General features: G+C 37.7%; 1 protein-coding gene across 1 annotated transcript in view; it reads right to left on the bottom strand.

The window, feature by feature from the left end:
- LOC149791589 (xanthine dehydrogenase/oxidase-like) overlaps positions 1 to 19,127 on the bottom strand; it is a 123,789-nt gene that overhangs the window by 48,086 nt on the left and 56,576 nt on the right. The window contains exons 19-22 of the mRNA XM_089970142.1: positions 13,210 to 13,273; positions 10,860 to 10,929; positions 9,279 to 9,366; positions 3,079 to 3,165 (exon numbers count right to left, since the gene is read on the bottom strand). Coding sequence (XP_089826268.1) covers positions 3,079 to 3,165; positions 9,279 to 9,366; positions 10,860 to 10,929; positions 13,210 to 13,273 — 309 coding nt within the window. The remainder of the gene's footprint in view (positions 1 to 3,078; positions 3,166 to 9,278; positions 9,367 to 10,859; positions 10,930 to 13,209; positions 13,274 to 19,127) is intronic.

The following is a 19,127-nucleotide window of genomic DNA, read 5'->3' as shown; positions in this document are numbered from 1 at the left end:
ATGTAAAGATGGCTGCTATGGTAGGCTTCACTACATATGCATATAGATGACTGCTATAGTAGACTTCACTGTACATATGCATACTGATGGCTCTTTTGGTAGGCTTCACTGTACATGTGTTTAGGTGGCTGCTTTGGTAGGCTTCACTGTACATATGTTTGAAATGTTTAATTGCCTGATGTTATTGTTTGGTTTAATACCATTTTTTCAGCAAATTATAGGCTATTTATGGCAGCCAGTAAATTTGGTGGAGGAAGAACCACCAACTCAATGAAGCTACTGGCAAACTTTCTCACAAACCCACATGAACTTGGCTAATTGCTTCATGTAAGTTGCTATATCTAAAAGAAAATGATTTGTATAACAACCTGCATTATAAAAGATATCTAAAGAACTGCTTTTGGAAATAGGAAATTTAAACAGAACTCAAAAGAAAATACCCACTGTGAAAACACATGGAAGGTGTAGAAAGGTTAACATATCCAAACCTACGTAAGTTGGGATAGGATGGGATGGGATGGGACAAGATGGGATGGGACAGGATGGACAGACATGGGTAACACTAAATAGCATCTCCATAGATATGACAGGGGATATAACCAGGATAAACTCATATTTAAATGTGACATGTAATCACCAAAAGCAGCAATCGATGGGATATGATGGGATGGGATAGGATGAGATGGGACAAGATGGGATGGGACAAGATGGGATGGGACAGAATGGAATGGGTCAGGATTGACAGTTGTTGTTGTTATTGTTGTCGGGTTTAACACCATTTTTCAGCACAAGATAGGCTATACATGGTGGCCAGTATTAATGGTGGAGGAAGAACTCGGGAAAACCCCAGAAAGAATGACCCATCCATGAGAAGCTACTGGCAAGCTTTCTCACATACCCACACTGGCCAAATCCGAGACTTGAACCTATGCCGATAGAGGTGAGATGGCAGGAATCCGTAACGGTGAGTGCTTTAGACCACTCGGCCAGTCAGGGCTCCCCAGGATTGACAGAAATGGGTAATAGTATATGCCATCCCCATAGGTAAGATAGGGGGAATAAACAGAGTAAACTCGTATTCAAGTGCAACATGTAATTACCATTAAGTTGCAATAAATAGAACAGGATGAGATGGGACAGATTGGGGTGGAACAGGATGGGATGGGACAGAATGGGGTGGTACTGGATGGGATGGGACAGAAAGGGATGGAACAGGATGAGATGGGAGAGAAAGAAGTGGAGCTGGATGAGATGGGATAGAAAAGGGTGGAACAGGATGGGATGAGACAGAATGGGGTGGAACTGGAAGGGATGGGCCATAATCAGGTGGAAATGGATGAAATAGGACAGGAAGGGGTGGAACTGGATGAGAAGGGACACAAAGGGGTGGAACTGGATGAGATGGGACAGAAAGGGGTGGAACAGGATGAGATGGGACAGAAAGGGGTGGAACAGGATAAGATGAGATAGAAAGGGGTGGAACAGGATGGAATGGGACAGATAGGGGTGGAACTGGATGGGATGAGACGGAAAGGATGGAACTGGATGAGATGGGACAGAAAGGAGCAGAACAGGATGAGCTGTGATAGAAAGGGGTGGAACATGATGAGATTAGACAGAAAGGGGTGGAACAGGATGAGGTGGGATAGAAAGGGGTGGAACAAAATGGAATGGGACAGATAGGGGTGGGACTGGATGGGAGGAGACAGAAAGGAATGGTACTGGATTGGATGAAACAGAAAATGGTGGAACTGGATGGAATGGTACAGAAAGAGGTGGAACTGGATGAGATGGGACAGAAAGGGGTGGGGACTGGATGAGATGGGACAGAAAGGGGTGGAACAGGATGAGACGGGATAGAAAGGGGTGAAACAGGATGGGATGGGGTAGGGGTGGAACTGGATGGGACGGAATAGAAAATGGTTTAACTGGATGGATAGGATGGGTAACACTATATGCCATTTCCATAGATACAAAAAGGGACATAACCAGGATAAACATAAATTTTGAATGTAAAATATAATTACCATAACAGTGTCTTAGAGCAAACATAATCACGTGCAACCATTAGCACAGCATTGTCTCTAGGCTTCAAGTTTTTCTTTTAAGTTCGGTGATGGGATGAGACATAAAGGAATGGAACTTGATTGGATGGAACAGAAAATGGTGGAACTGGATGGGATGGGACAGAAAGGGGTGGAACTGGATAAGATGGGACAGAAAGGGGTGTAACAGGATGAGATGGGATAGAAAGGGGTGGAACAGGATGAGATGGGATAGAAGGAGGTGTAACACCATTATTCAGCACACGATACGTCATACAATGCAGCCAGTACATTTAGTGGAGGAAGAACCCGGGATCACCCAGGTAGAACCGCTGACCCATGGAAAGCTTATGGCAAGCTTTCTCACATACCCACACTGATTGAGCTGAGACTTCAACCAATGTGGTCAAACGTGAGATTGAGTGATCAATAAAGGCAAGTGCCTAACATCACTCAGTTGCCTAAGACCACCGGAAAATATGGATTTATATCAAAAGTTTAGCAAAGTTTTACTGTTATAAAGATTTCACGTTGTATAGTCTTATTAAAAAGTAAAAACGATCAAGGCTGCATTATCAAATTTAAATTCTGCACAATGGTATAACAAAGTTAACAGTCAACACTCCAGTTACAGTTACATAATAATTAATACAAATGCACAGACAACAATCTGATTGGTTGAAAACACAGTGGAATATCAAATACTGTTAATTCACCATTTTTAATGGGGTACCATTTTTTGGCATTTTTGGTTGCCTCAAACCACTATTTTAAAGGTCCAGTGGACAATGATCTTTCTGTAAAGACAATAAGGAAACAATAAGTCCCCTTCCACAAATCACAAAATAAGATACAAAAAAGATATAATTTTTCACAAAATTTAAAATACAAAAATTGATAGCAACCCAAAAATTTCATTAAAAGTATATAATCACTGGTGGCAAACAGCTGGAGTTAGTCAATTAATACTAGTGTAATGAATCTAGTACAATGTGAATGTACCCGTACTGGTCTAGATTAAAAATATACATACATTTTTTGACTCATCCAAAGTGTTTCCTCCATTCATATACAGCTGTGCCTCAATAGCCTTGACCTTTCCTGTCTTTTCAAAGCCAACCTGAAAAATGGAAATATATTATGGTTTGTAGTTGTTTGGATATGACATTACTTGACCTCACCTGTCTTTTTTAAAAAAAACCTGATAAATTGGAAATAATATGGTTTGTATTTGTCTGGATAAGACAATAATCCATAGAGCAAAACTGTCAATTGGTAATTGCATGTTGTATATAATATTACATTTCCAATGGTAACTATTCCAATCATTTATGAAATCTGACTCAACAAAGAAGCCAGACTCCCTCTAAATCTTAATCGTTCTTTCTGATTGGATTCATAAAGAAGACAAACAGCCCCAATGTAAAATCAGTTGCATTTTAATATAGTAGTCAGTTTATAACTAGTGTAACTTGTAATAAAACATGAAAAATAATTACTGAGCAATACTTGCTGATCATAGGGTATATACACACAAACACTGTACTCCCATGTGTTTCTGGTTACTGGGTGTGTACACAAAAACACTGGACTCCAATGTCTTTCTGTTCTTATGGTATGTACATACAAACAGTGGGCTCCCATGTCTTGCTGGTTACATACAAACAGTGGGCTTCCATGTCTTGCTGGCTACATACAAACACTGGGCTTCCATGTCTTGCTGGTTACATGGCATGCACAAACAGACAGTGGCTTCCATGTCTTGCTGGTTACTGTGTATGTACAAATACAGGGCTTCCATGTCTTGCTGGTTACTGTGTATGTACAAACATTGGGCTTCCATGTCTTGCTGGTTACATATAAGCACGGGGCTTCCATGTCTTGCTGGTTACATACAAACACTGGGCTTCCATGTCTTGCTGGTTACATGGCATGCACAAACAGACAGTGGCTTCCATGTCTTGCTGGTTACTGTGTATGTACAAACACTGGGCTCCATTGTCTTGCTGGTTACATATAAGCACAGGGCTTCCATGTCTTGCTGGTTACATACAAGCACTGGGCTACCATGTCTTGCTGGTTACATGGCATGCACAAATAAACAGTGGCTTCCATGTCTTGCTGGTTACTGTCTATGTACAAACACTGGGCTTCCATGTCTTGCTGGTTACAGAGCATGTACACACAGACACTGGTCTCACATGTTTTGCTGTTTAAAGGGTATGTACACACAAACACTGGACTCACATACATTGCTGGTTACAAAGCATGTACATACACATAGTGGGCTCCCACTCTTGCAGATTACATGGTATATACATACAAACACTGGGCTTACATGTCTTTCTGGTTAATGGGTGTGTACATGCAATCAATGGGTTCCCATGTGTTCCTGCAGATCCCTAAATAAAATCTAGTGTTGTTAATCCAGTTTCCATTTGTCTATCACAATAAGAAAATGCCATGACAGGAAAGATAGACCAATCCATCCACACATTATCTGTGGAGTGATATGTTATGTCCCTTTAGAATTGGTCAGATTATTTAGGGTATAAATGCTTTAGACTCAAGGCATGTTTATCTGAGAGTGTCATAAAAATTATAAATGAATAAATATGCAACAATCAAGTTTTCATAAAAGAATAACATTTTAGACATCATATGTACAAGTCCTTAATTGCAAAAACCACTTTTTATCTACACTACTAGAAAACCTCTGGCTTCTGATCTCTCAAGCTACCCAATATGCAAGAGTAAGCTGGTTGTAATTGAGGTCAAAGTGTCCGTTAATGTAACTAAGTTATAAAATATTTTTTATCCAACATAGATTGTTAATAAAATTATTCTAAATAATAAGTCTGAATAAGAGATACTATCTGAGATTAGATGTCTGAAGCAAAGCAGGACTAAGCCACACTGTTCTCGGTTATCCCTAAAACTATATTATACATATGCACACATATCCCACAACTCAACTGAATCTTGAAACCAACATTACATATAAGCACACACAAGTCCTCATCCCAAAACTCAACTGAATCCTAAAATGCATGTTACACTTGCACACAAAAGTCCTCATCCCAAAACTCAACTGAATCCTAAAACCTATGTTATACTTGCACACACAAGTCCTCATCCCAAAACTCAACTGAATCCTAATTCCTATGTTATACTTGCACACAAAAGTCCTCATCCCAAAACTCAACTGAATCCTAAAATGCATGTTACACATGCACACAAAAGTCCTCATCCCAAAACTCAAATGAATACTAAAACCTATGCTATACTTGCATACAAAAGTCCTCATCCCAAAACTCAACAGAATCCTAAAATGCATGTTACACTTGCACACAAACGTCCTCATCCCAAAACTCAAATGAATCCTAAAACCTATGTTACACATGCACACAAAAGTCCTCATCCCAAAACTCAACTGAATCCTAAAACCTATGTTATACTTGCACACACAAGTCCTCATCCCAAAACTCAACAGAATCCTTAAATGCATGTTACACATGCACACAAAAGTCCTCATCCCAAAACTCAACTGAATCCTAAAACCTATGTTATACTTGCACACACAAGTCCTCATCCCAAAACTCAACTGAATCCTAAAACCTATATTACACATGCACACAAAAGTCCTCATCCCAAAACTCAACTGAATCCTAAAACCTATGTTACACTTGCACACAAAAGTCCTCATCCCATTACTCAACTGAATCCTAAAACGCATGTTACACATGCACACAAAAGTTCTCATCCCAAAACTGAACTGAATCCTAAAACCTATGTTACACATGCACACAAAAGTCCTCATCCCAAAACTCAACTGAATCCTAAAACCTATGTTACACATGCACACAAAAGTCCTCATCCCAAAACTCAACTGAATCCTGAAACCTATGTTACACATGCACACAAAAGTCCTCATCCCAAAACTTAACTGAATCCTAAAATGCATGTTACACATGCACACAAAAGTCTCATCCCAAAATTCAACTGAAGCCTAAAATGCATGTTACACATACATGCAAAAGCCCTCATCCCAAAACTCAACTGAATCCTAAAATGCATGTTATACTTGCACACAAAAGTCCTCAACCCAAAACTCAACTGAATCCTAAAACTTATGTTACACTTGCACACAAAAGTCCTCATCCCATTACTCAACTGAATCCTAAAACATATGTTACACTTGCACACAAAAGTCCTCATCCCAAAACTCAACTGAATCCTAAAACCTGTTACACATGCAAACAAAAGTCCCCATCCCAAAACTCAACTGAATCCTAAAACCTATGTTACACATGCACACAAAAGTACACATGCACATAAAAGTCCTCATCCCAAAACTCAACTGAATCCTAAAATGCATGTTATACATGCACACAAAAGTCCTCATCCCAAAACTCAACTGAATCCTAAAATGCATGTTATACTTGCACACAAAAGTCCTCATCCCAAAACTCAACTGAATCCTAAAACCTATGTTACACATGCACACAAAAGTCATCATCCCAAAACTCAACTGAATCCTGAAACCTATGTTACACATGCACACAAAAGTCCTCATCCCAAAACTTAACTGAATCCTAAAATGCATGTTACACATGCACACAAAAGTCTCATCCCAAAATTGAACTGAAGCCTAAAATGCATGTTACACATACATGCAAAAGTCCTCATCCCAAAACTCAAATGAATCCTAAAATGCAAGTTATACTTGTACACAAAAGTCCTCATCCCAAAACTCAACTGAATCCTAAAATGCATGTTATACTTGCACACAAAAGTCCTCAACCCAAAACTCAACTGAATCCTAAAACTTATGTTACACTTGCACACAAAAGTCCTCATCCCATTACTCAACTGAATCCTAAAACGTATGTTACACATGCACACAAAAGTCCTCATCCCAAAACTCAACTGAATCCTAAAACCTATGTTACACATGCACACAAAAGTCCTCATCCCAAAACTCAACTGAATCCTAAAACCTATGTTACACATGCAAACAAAAGTCCCCATCCCAAAACTCAACTGAATCCTAAAACCTATGTTACACATGCACACAAAAGTACACATGCACACAAAAGTCCTCATCCCAAAACTCAACTGAATCCTAAAATGCATGTTACACATGCACACAAAAGTCCTCATCCCAAAACTCAACTGAATCCTAAAATGCATGTTATACTTGCACACAAAAGTCCTCATCCCAAAACTCAACTGAATCCTAAAACCTATGTTACACATGCACACAAAAGTCATCATCCCAAAACTCAACTGAATCCTGAAACCTATGTTACACATGCACACAAATGTCCTCATCCCAAAACTTAACTGAATCCTAAAATGCATGTTACACATGCACACAAAAGTCTCATCCCAAAATTGAACTGAAGCCTAAAATGCATGTTACACATACATGCAAAAGTCCTCATCCCAAAACTCAACTGAATCCTAAAATGCACGTTATACTTGTACACAAAAGTCCTCATCCCAAAACTCAACTGAATCCTAAAATGCATGTTATACTTGCACACAAAAGTCCTCAACCCAAAACTCAACTGAATCCTAAAACTTATGTTACACTTGCACACAAAAGTCCTCATCCCATTACTCAACTGAATCCTAAAACGTATGTTACACATGCACACAAAAGTCCTCATCCCAAAACTCAACTGAATCCTAAAACCTATGTTACACATGCACACAAAAGTCCTCATCCCAAAACTCAACTGAATCCTAAAACCTATGTTACACATGCAAACAAAAGTCCTCATCCCATTACTCAACTGAATCCTAAAACGTATGTTACACATGCACACAAAAGTCCTCATCCCAAAACTCAACTGAATCCTAAAACCTATGTTACACATGCACACAAAAGTCCTCATCCCAAAACTCAACTGAATCCTAAAACCTATGTTACACATGCAAACAAAAGTCCCCATCCCAAAACTCAACTGAATCCTAAAACCTATGTTACACATGCACACAAAAGTACACATGCACACAAAAGTCCTCATCCCAAAACTCAACTGAATCCTAAAATGCATGTTACACATGCACACAAAAGTCCTCATCCCAAAACTCAACTGAATCCTAAAATGCATGTTATACTTGCACACAAAAGTCCTCATCCCAAAACTCAACTGAATCCTAAAACCTATGTTACACATGCACACAAAAGTCCTCATCCCAAAACTCAACTGAATCCTGAAACCTATGTTACACATGCACACAAATGTCCTCATCCCAAAACTTAACTGAATCCTAAAATGCATGTTACACATGCACACAAAAGTCTCATCCCAAAATTGAACTGAAGCCTAAAATGCATGTTACACATACATGCAAAAGTCCTCATCCCAAAACTCAACTGAATCCTAAAATGCACGTTATACTTGTACACAAAAGTCCTCATCCCAAAACTCAACTGAATCCTAAAATGCATGTTATACTTGCACACAAAAGTCCTCAACCCAAAACTCAACTGAATCCTAAAACTTATGTTACACTTGCACACAAAAGTCCTCATCCCATTACTCAACTGAATCCTAAAACGTATGTTACACATGCACACAAAAGTCCTCATCCCAAAACTCAACTGAATCCTAAAACCTATGTTACACATGCACACAAAAGTCCTCATCCCAAAACTCAACTGAATCCTAAAACCTATGTTACACATGCAAACAAAAGTCCCCATCCCAAAACTCAACTGAATCCTAAAACCTATGTTACACATGCACACAAAAGTCCTCATCCCAAAACTTAACTGAATCCTAAAACCTATGTTACACATGCACACAGAAGTCCTCATCCCAAAACTCAACTGAATCCTAAAATGCATGTTATACTTGCACACAAAAATGCTCATCCCAAAACTTAACTGAAACCTAAAACCTATGTTACACATGCACATAAAAGTCCCTATCCCAAAATTCAAATAAATCCTGAAACCTATAAAACACATATAAAAAAATCCTGATCCAAAACCTCAAATGAATCTTGTGAATAAAGCAAACTTTAATAACTACTGTGTACATCTACAGACAACCCCCAATCAATTCATAAAGTTTGACATATCCATCTTAAACTGTGCAAAAGCCATGTGAGAACACACATGCATGCACACCCACACACACACATGGATGGGCACAACCATTACAATCCATCTTGGAAAAGCAAAGGGTTAATTGTTTTGCATATTTAGGATCATACCTTGTATCTTCCAAGACATGGATTTCGTTTCCCAGACACCTGCATATCTTCTTCTCTTGATAAAATGCACCTCACTGGTTGTTTTGTTCTAAAAGGATAACAGAAATTTTAAGAAAACTGTAAAAAAATTTAAAATAAAAAAATAAATATAAATAATTTTTAGTTATTCTACATTAAAAATTTCATCAATATGGATAAAAATCAACTTTTTCCTTCAAAAACTTTAAAATAAAAATTGGGGAAGCACAATATATGTGCTACCTCCCTGATCGTATCTGGGTAAAATGGTTACGTAGATTATTCATTCTGGTGAAGACAACTGTAGGCAAATTTTAAATCACAGAGAACTGCAAAGAAAATAAGTTCACAATAGAGGATTCATGTGAATGAAGGATTACATCTAATTATCCTAGATCATTTCATTATCCATCTTTTTAGTTTTCAATAATACTAGTACTCAAGTACTTCAGACTTTCTTCTTTCTCTCAGTCCTAATTGATCTCACATATTCATTTAAGGCAGTGAGCTGAGTCAGCATCTATCGGACACTAAATAAATAAATGTGCAAGAAAATATTAAAAAATTGTAACTAATTTTTTTTCAAAAAGGTTGCAAAAATAAGCACAATGTAAAAATAATATTAAATTATAGCAATGAAGTTGAATTTATGACATAGCTAAGCTTTGTTAGTTGCTAGGTATGTTTAAGTAAGAAAATGGAGCGATGGGGCTTATTGATCATGTGGATTATTTTTTGTCGGGTCTTTGAATTCATGGTTAAATGGAACAACCACAAAATCCATGCAAAATGATACCTCATAAATATTGGTACTGCATGAAAAAAATATGAAGCTACAATAAACATTGATAGGCAGATTATGCAAGAAATTTGAGAATTGACCAATCATATTAGAGATGACCATGCCTACCAATTAGCTTGTCACACCATATAAAATCAGGGTATTTCATGTTCTCACCTAGCTTTATGTCAATTAGTGTTAACTATTTAGTGCACACTAAACCTTTCATGTAATATTTTTCATGTAATATTTTTGAAAAACCCTCAAGTTATGACAATTTCAGTATGCATTATATATAGTAATCAGCAAGGTGACAGACATTAGACCTGAATACGTGACAAACTTCTAGTACTTCTATACATCTGATCATGTCTCACACCTTGGCACTGTATTGGTTGGCAGTCAATACATATCAGTAGAAATTATAGTGTGACTGACATTGTAATACATTAATTGATACAGCTTTTCTAACTGGCAATCACAACACGTTCAAGAGTACCAGACCCAGTCTGCTGGGGCAACTATTGATTCCCTTAATTAGTCTCAAGAGCATCCTCCAAGGTCAACCCCTTCTTCTGGACTTCAAATAAGTGCCTATTATTAAAAATAAATTTGGGCACCCTCCTAATCCCCAAAGGAGAGCTCCTTCTTAAATATAAATTTAGGCATTCCATAAACCCCAAAGAAGTGCCCCTTCTTAAAAATAGATTTAGACACCTCCCTAAACCCCAAAGGAGTGCCCCTTCTTAAAAATTGATGCTCCTCCTTAAACTTGTACTCACTTGTAAGCTGCCACAGCTGCTGGAGCAAGAACAAGCATATGCCGTTGTGCCTTCCCTCCAAAAGCACCACCTAGAAGGAGTTTTTGAGAATTAGTTGATAGTTAGCTGACAGTTTTTTTTGTCTATCTATTTATGTTGATGCATTTATAAATATTTTTGACTTACAATTACTTATTCATGTTAAAATGAAAAATAAGGTAGAGATTATCCTTTGTTTTTGTTGTTAGTTAAATCATTAATAAGTAAACGCCTGTTACATAATCTCACTTGTGGCAGTAACAATACATCAGTGTATAGTCTCTAATTTTTCCTGCACATTTTATTAACTATTTTTGGGGGGGTATATAAATAATAATTGTGTAAAAATATTATTATAATTTTCAGTTGAACTTTATTTTTTTTTAAATATTACGAATACTGATGGCTTGGAGATTTCTGTTGCTATGGAAAATTACATACCATATATAGTCATGTAAAAGTCAAGTCAAACTGCATAGACCTAAATCTGCTGTTGCATAATGTGCAGGTAAATCTGGGTTTATGCAGTTTTATTTTAGCAGTAATCAGTAGAACAAACAAGTCAGAGTCTAAACTGCCAACATATTAGGGTGCATCTTATCTGTGAATGGACTCATAAGTGAGTATACATTTTAGGATCGAAGACATAACTTGTAAAATATTGATAATTATCTTCCAGTTTTCATTATTATAAGCAAATAGGCCTTGCTTTCTAACAGAGAAATAATTAAGCAGTTTGAGAGAAAATATTTAAGCAATTACTCCTTATGAGTATCTTCAACTGAAATTAAGTTTGCTTGAGATACAACACAGAAGCCAGCAAACCATATCATGGGAGGTAACCACTCTGAGTCTAACCAATTCCTCTTGAATTAGGATTCCAGTTTTCTCCCTTGGCATAGCATAACATTTTGTTTTAAAGACAATAGGTCAAAAGAGCTAAACTTAGAAAACTGCCTGTTAATACAATCACAAACTGTTAAGTAAATAAAAGTAGATAGCATGCCACAGCCTTGGAGGAATCCATCTAAGCTCCCACTGTCCTCTAAATTTAAAGTTCTATAAGAGCAAAAAAATGTAAGGTATATGATTAAGAAAATTAAAGTCCCTTAAAAATATTGTTATGGATTTTGAAAGTGTTTGCAAAATTAGAGGAAATAAGAAACCACAGACCATGTATTATTTATTCCATATGTCTAATAATAATATCTAAACTTAATATGAGAAAGATAGAAATATTAATACTTTTAGATCTCAGTGTAAAGGTCTACTGAGTTACTTATATTTTAGATCTCAAAGTAAAGGATTACTGAGTCACATATCATTTAGATGTCAAAGTAAAGGATTACTGAGTCACATCTTTTAGATGTCAAAGTAAAGGATTACTGAGTTACATATCTTTTAGATATAAAGGACTACTGAGTTACAGATCTTTTAGATCTCAATGAAAAGGACTACTGAGACACAGATCTTTTAGATCTCAATCAAAAGGACTACTGAGTGACAGATCTTTTAGAACTCAATGTAAAGGATGAATGGGTCACATATTTTAGATCTCAGTGTAAAGGATTACTAAGTCATAGATCTCAATGAAAAGGACTACTGAGTCACAGATCTTTTAGATCTAATTGAAAAGGACTACTAAGTCACATCTTTTAGATCTCAATGTAAAGGACGACTGAGTCATAGATCTTTTAGAACTCACTGAAAAGGACTACAGAGACACCTATCTTTAAGATCTCAATGAAAATGACTACTAAATGACAGATCTTCAAGATCTCAATGTAAATGATGAATGAGTCACAGATCTTTTAGATCTGAATGTAAAGGACTACTGAGTCACATATCTTTAGATCTCAGTGTAAAGGACTACTGAGTCAGAGATCTTGTAGATCTCAATGAAAATGACTACCGAGTAACATCTTCTAGATCTCAATGTAAAGGACTACTGAGTCACATATCTTTTAAAATGGAAAGGACTACTGAGTCATAGATCATTTAGATTTCAATGTAAAGGACTACTGAATGACAGATCTTCTAGATTTCAATGTAAAGAACAAATGAGTCACAGATCTTTTGGATCTCAATGTAAAGAAAGGACTACTTAGTCATAAAAGACTGCAGTGAATCTAAACATGCTGGTTATTACATACAAAAAAGTTAAGCAAGGACAAAGCAAATTTTGCCAGATATATAACTTGATGCACTTAAAAATATTGGTTACAATCAATTCACTGTATGACATTTACAAAAAGTTATAATCTTTCTCCATTTTGTGTGGAAGAAATATATTGATTGATAATCCTAATTAATCAAAAGCAGCCATACATACCACATCGCTTGGTGTGAACTTTGATGCGATTTCTTTCGATGTTCAAAATCTGGGATAGTGCAGCCTGTAACATATTATAATTAGATTCATTAGATCCATGCAAAATCTCTTTCCAGTGTCCTAAAATTGAAACACATGGAAAGACCATCATTTTTGAAGAACACGGAAAATGTTGCAAATTTTGAAGATTCCTGATCTTTGCCTAGTATTAGAATTGATCTCTTTGCCTAGTATTAGAGTTGATCTCTTTGCCTAGTACTAAAATTGACCTCTATGCCTAGTATTAGAATTGATCTCTTTGCCTAATATTAGAATTGATCTCTTTGCCAAGTATTAGAATTGATCTCTTTGCCTAGTATTAAAACTGATCTCTTTGCCAAGTATTAGAACTGATCTCTTGCCTAGTACTAAAATTGATCTCTTTGCCAAGTATCTGAACTGATCTCTTCCCCTAGTATTAGAATTGATCTCTTTGCCAAGTATTAGAACTGATCTCTTTGCCAAGTACTAAAATTGACCTCTATGCCAAGTATAAGAACTTATCTCTTTGCCTAATACTAAAATTGACCTCTATGCCTAGTATTAGAACTGATCTTTTTGCCAAGTACTAAAATCGATCTCTTTGCCAAGTATTAGAATTGATCTCTTTGCCAAGCATTAGAACTGATCTCTTTGCCTAGTACTAAAATTGATCTCTATGCCAAGTATTAGAACTGATCTCTTTGCCTAGTACTAAAATTGACCTCTATGCTTAGTATTAGAACTTATCTCTTTGCCAAGTACTAAATCGATCTCTTTGCCAAGCATTAGAATTGATCTCTTTGCCTAGTATTAGAACTGATCTCTTTGCCTAGTATTAGAATTGATCTCTTTGCCAAGTATTAGAATTGATCTCTTTGCCAAGTATTAGAACTGAACTCTTTGCCTAGTACTAAAATTGACCTCTATGCCAAGTATTAGAACTGATCTCTTTGCCTAGTACTAAAATTGACCTCTATGCCTAGTATTAGAACTGATCTCTTTGCCAAGTACTAAATCGATCTCTTTGCCAAGCATTAGAATTGATCTCTTTGCCTAGTATTAGAACTGATCTCTTTGCCTAGTATTAGAATTGATCTCTTTGCCAAGTATTAGAAATGATCTCTTTGCCTATTACTAAAACTGATCTCTATTCCTGACATTTTTAGGTCACCATCATAAAATTATGCCTTGTCACACACAAATCTCTGATGGAGTCTGACATACTATATGTGCAGTTGGAGATTATGTAATAAAACTATTTTTGTCCTTCATTTGGCATTAAATTAACTTTTTGTTATCAAATGGCATTAAAGTTACTATTGTCTAGCAACTGGCATTAAATTTATGTTTGTCTATCAAATGGCATATAGTTATTTTTGTCTATTAAACAGCATTAAATTTACTTTGTCTAACAAATGGTCACGTGTTAAATTTACTTTGTTTATCAACTGGTATTAAAGTTACTTTTGTCTTTCAACTCGCAGTAATTTTACTCTTGTCTATCAGATGGCTTTAAAGACACTTTTGTCTATCAACGGGCATTAAATTTTCTCCTGTCTATCAAATGGCATTAAAGTTACTTGTGTCTATCAACTGGCTTAAATTTGCTTTAGTCCATCAACTGGCATTAAATTTACATTTGTCTGTCAATTGGAATTATATCTACTGACAGGCTGAAGAAACAAAAAAGTTACAACAAAATATTCAGAACTTTTTCAAATACTCCTCATATATCAAATACTCCTCATATATCAAATACTCCTCATATATCAATTACCCCTCATATATCAAATACTCCTCATATAATAAATACTCTTCATATATCAAATACCCAACACAAACATGGAAATAAATCTTCCATAACTGATCCTCCATCATCTGAGCCCACAATTCCTCAATACCATCCACATTTGGTATATACTGAATTGGCTGACGCAAGCCCACAATTCCTCAATACCATCCACAATTGGTATGTACTGAATTGGCTGACCCAGCCCACAATTCTTCAATACTATCCACATTTGGTATGTACTGAATTGGCTGACGCAAGCCCACAATTCTTCAATACTATCCACATTTGGTATGTACTGAATTGGCTGACGCAAGCCCACAATTCTTCAATACTATCCACAGTTGGTATGTACTGAATTGGCTGACGCAAGCCCACAATTCTTCAATACTATCCACATTTGGTATGTACTGAATTGGCTGACGCAAGCCCACAATTCTTCAATACCATCCACAGTTGGTGTGTACTGAATTGGCTGACGCAAGCCCACAATTCTTCAATACTATCCACATTTGGTATGTACTGAATTGGCTGACGCAAGCCCACAATTCTTCAATACCATCCACAGTTGGTATGTACTGAATTGGCTGACGCAAGCCCACAATTTTTCAATAATATCCACAGTTGGTATGTACTGAATTGGCTGACCCAGCCCACAATTCTTCAATAATATCCACATTTGGTATGTACTGAATTGGCTGACGCAAGCCCACAATTCTTCAATACTATCCACAGTTAGTAGGTACTGAATTGGCTGGTGCAAGCCCACAATTCTTCAATAATATCCACATTTGGTATGTACTGAATTGGCTGGTGCAAGCCCACAATTCTTCAATACTATCCACAGTTAGTAGGTACTGAATTGGCTGACGCAAGCCCACAATTCTTCAATACCATCCACAGTTGGTGTGTACTGAATTGGCTGGTGCAAGCCCACAATTCTTCAATACTATCCACAGTTAGTAGGTACTGAATTGGCTGATGCAAGCCCACAATTCCTCAATACCATCCACAGTTGGTATGTACTGAATTGGCTGATGCAAGCCCACAATTCTTCAATACCATCCACATTTGGTATGTACTGAATTGGCTGATGCAAGCCCACAATTCTTCAATACCATCCACATTTGGTATGTACTGAATTGGCTGACGCAAGCCCACAATTTTTCAATAATATCCACAGTTGGTATGTACTGAATTGGCTGACGCAAGCCCACAATTCTTCAATACCATCCACATTTGGTATGTACTGAATTGGCTGGCGCAAGCCCACAATTCTTCAATACTATCCACAGTTAGTAGGTACTGAATTGGCTGACGCAAGCCCACAATTCTTCAATACCATCCACAGTTGGTATGTACTGAATTGGCTGATGCAAGCCCACAATTCTTCAATACCATCCACAGTTGGTATGTACTGAATTGGCTGACGCAAGCCCACAATTCCTCAATACCATCCACATTTGGTATGTACTGAATTGGCTGACACAAGCCCACAATTCTTCAATACCATCCACATTTGGTATGTACTGAATTGGCTGACACAAGCCCACAATTCTTCAATACTATCCACATTTGGTATGTACTGAATTGGCTGACACAAGCCCACAATTCCTCAATACCATCCACATTTGGTATGTACTGAATTGGCTGACACAAGCCCACAATTCTTCAATACTATCCACATTTGGTATGTACTGAATTGGCTGACGCAAGCCCACAATTCCTCAATACCATCCACATTTGGTATGTACTGAATTGGCTGACGCAAGCCCACAATTCCTCAATACCATCCACAGTTGGTATGTACTGAATTGGCTGATGCAAGCCCACAATTCTTCAATACCATCCACATTTGGTATGTACTGAATTGGCTGACGCAAGCCCACAATTCTTCAATACCATCCACATTTGGTATGTACCGAATTGGCTGACACAAGCCCACAATTCCTCAATACCATCCACAGTTATTAGGTACTGAATTGCCTGATGCAAGCCCACAATTCCTCAATACCATCAACAATTGGTATGTACTGAATTGGCTGACGCAAGCCCACAATTCTTCAATACCATCCACAGTTGGTATGTACTGAATTGGCTGACGCAAGCCCACAATTCCTCAGTACCATCCACAGTTGGTATGTACTGAATTGGCTGACACAAGCCCACAATTCTTCAATACTATCCACAGTTGGTATGTACTGAATTGGCTGACACAAGCCCACGATTCTTCAATACTATCCACATTTGGTATGTACTGAATTGGCTGACGCAAGCCCACAATTCCTCAATACCATCCACATTTGGTATGTACTGAATTGGCTGACGCAAGCCCACAATTCCTCAATACCATCCACAGTTGGTATGTACTGAATTGGCTGATGCAAGCCCACAATTCTTCAATACCATCCACATTTGGTATGTACTGAATTGGCTGACGCAAGCCCACAATTCTTCAATACCATCCACATTTGGTATGTACCGAATTGGCTGACACAAGCCCACAATTCCTCAATACCATCCACAGTTATTAGGTACTGAATTGCCTGATGCAAGCCCACAATTCCTCAATACCATCAACAATTGGTATGTACTGAATTGGCTGACGCAAGCCCACAATTCTTCAATACCATCCACAGTTGGTATGTACTGAATTGGCTGACGCAAGCCCACAATTCCTCAGTACCATCCACAGTTGGTATGTACTGAATTGGCTGATGCAAGCCCACAATTCTTCAATACCATCCACATTTGGTATGTACTGAATTGGCTGACGCAAGCCCACAATTCTTCAATACCATCCACATTTGGTATGTACTGAATTGGCTGATGCAAGCCCACAATTCCTCAATACCATCCACAGTTAGTAGGTACTGAATTGGCTGATGCAAGCCCACAATTCCTCAATACCATCCACAGTTGGTATGTACTGAATTGGCTGATGCAAGCCCACAATTCCTCAATACCATCCACATTTGGTATGTACTGAATTGGCTGACGTAAGCCCACAATTCTTCAATACCATCCACATTTGGTATGTACTGAATTGGCTGACGTAAGCCCACAATTCCTCAATACCATCCACAGTTAGTAGGTACTGAATTGGCTGACGCAAGCCCACAATTCCTCAATACCATCAACAATTGGTATGTACTGAATTGGCTGACGCAAGCCCACAATTCTTCAATACCATCCACAGTTGGTATGTACTGAATTGGCTGACGCAAGCCCACAATTCCTCAGTACCATCCACAGTTGGTATGTACTGAATTGGCTGATGCAAGCCCACAATTCTTCAATACCATCCACATTTGGTATGTACTGAATTGGCTGACGCAAGCCCACAATTCTTCAATACCATCCACATTTGGTATGTACTGAATTGGCTGATGCAAGCCCACAATTCCTCAATACCATCCACAGTTAGTAGGTACTGAATTGGCTGATGCAAGCCCACAATTCCTCAATACCATCCACAGTTGGTATGTACTGAATTGGCTGATGCAAGCCCACAATTCCTCAATACCATCCACATTTGGTATGTACTGAATTGGCTGACGTAAGCCCACAATTCTTCAATACCATCCACATTTGGTATGTACTGAATTGGCTGACGTAAGCCCACAATTCCTCAATACCATCCACAGTTAGTAGGTACTGAATTGGCTGACGCAAGCCCACAATTCCTCAATACCATCCACAGTTGGTGTGTACTGAATTGGCTGATGCAAGCCCACAATTCTTCAATACCATCCACATTTGGTATGTACTGAATTGGCTGACCCAAGCCCACAATTCCTCAATACCATCCACATTTGGTATGTACTGAATTTGCTGATGTAAGCCCACAATTCTTCAATACCATCCACATTTGGTATGTACTGAATTTGTTGATGCAAGCCCACAATTCCTCAATACCATCCACATTTGGTATGTACTGAATTGGCTGACGCAAGCCCACAATTCCTCAATACTATCCACATTTGGTATGTACTGAACTGGCTGACACAAGCCCACAATTCCTCAATACCATCCACATTTGGTATGTACTGAATTGGCTGATGCAAGCCCACAATTCTTCAATACCATCCACATTTGGTATGTACTG

Source organism: Sinohyriopsis cumingii, chromosome 9 (genome assembly GCF_028554795.1).
Source record: "Sinohyriopsis cumingii isolate HCF-2022 chromosome 9, ASM2855479v2, whole genome shotgun sequence".
Classification (NCBI taxonomy): domain Eukaryota; kingdom Metazoa; phylum Mollusca; class Bivalvia; order Unionida; family Unionidae; genus Sinohyriopsis; species Sinohyriopsis cumingii.
The sequence above is the reverse complement of the archived record's forward strand: the minus strand, read 5'-3'. Positions and strand labels throughout refer to the sequence as shown.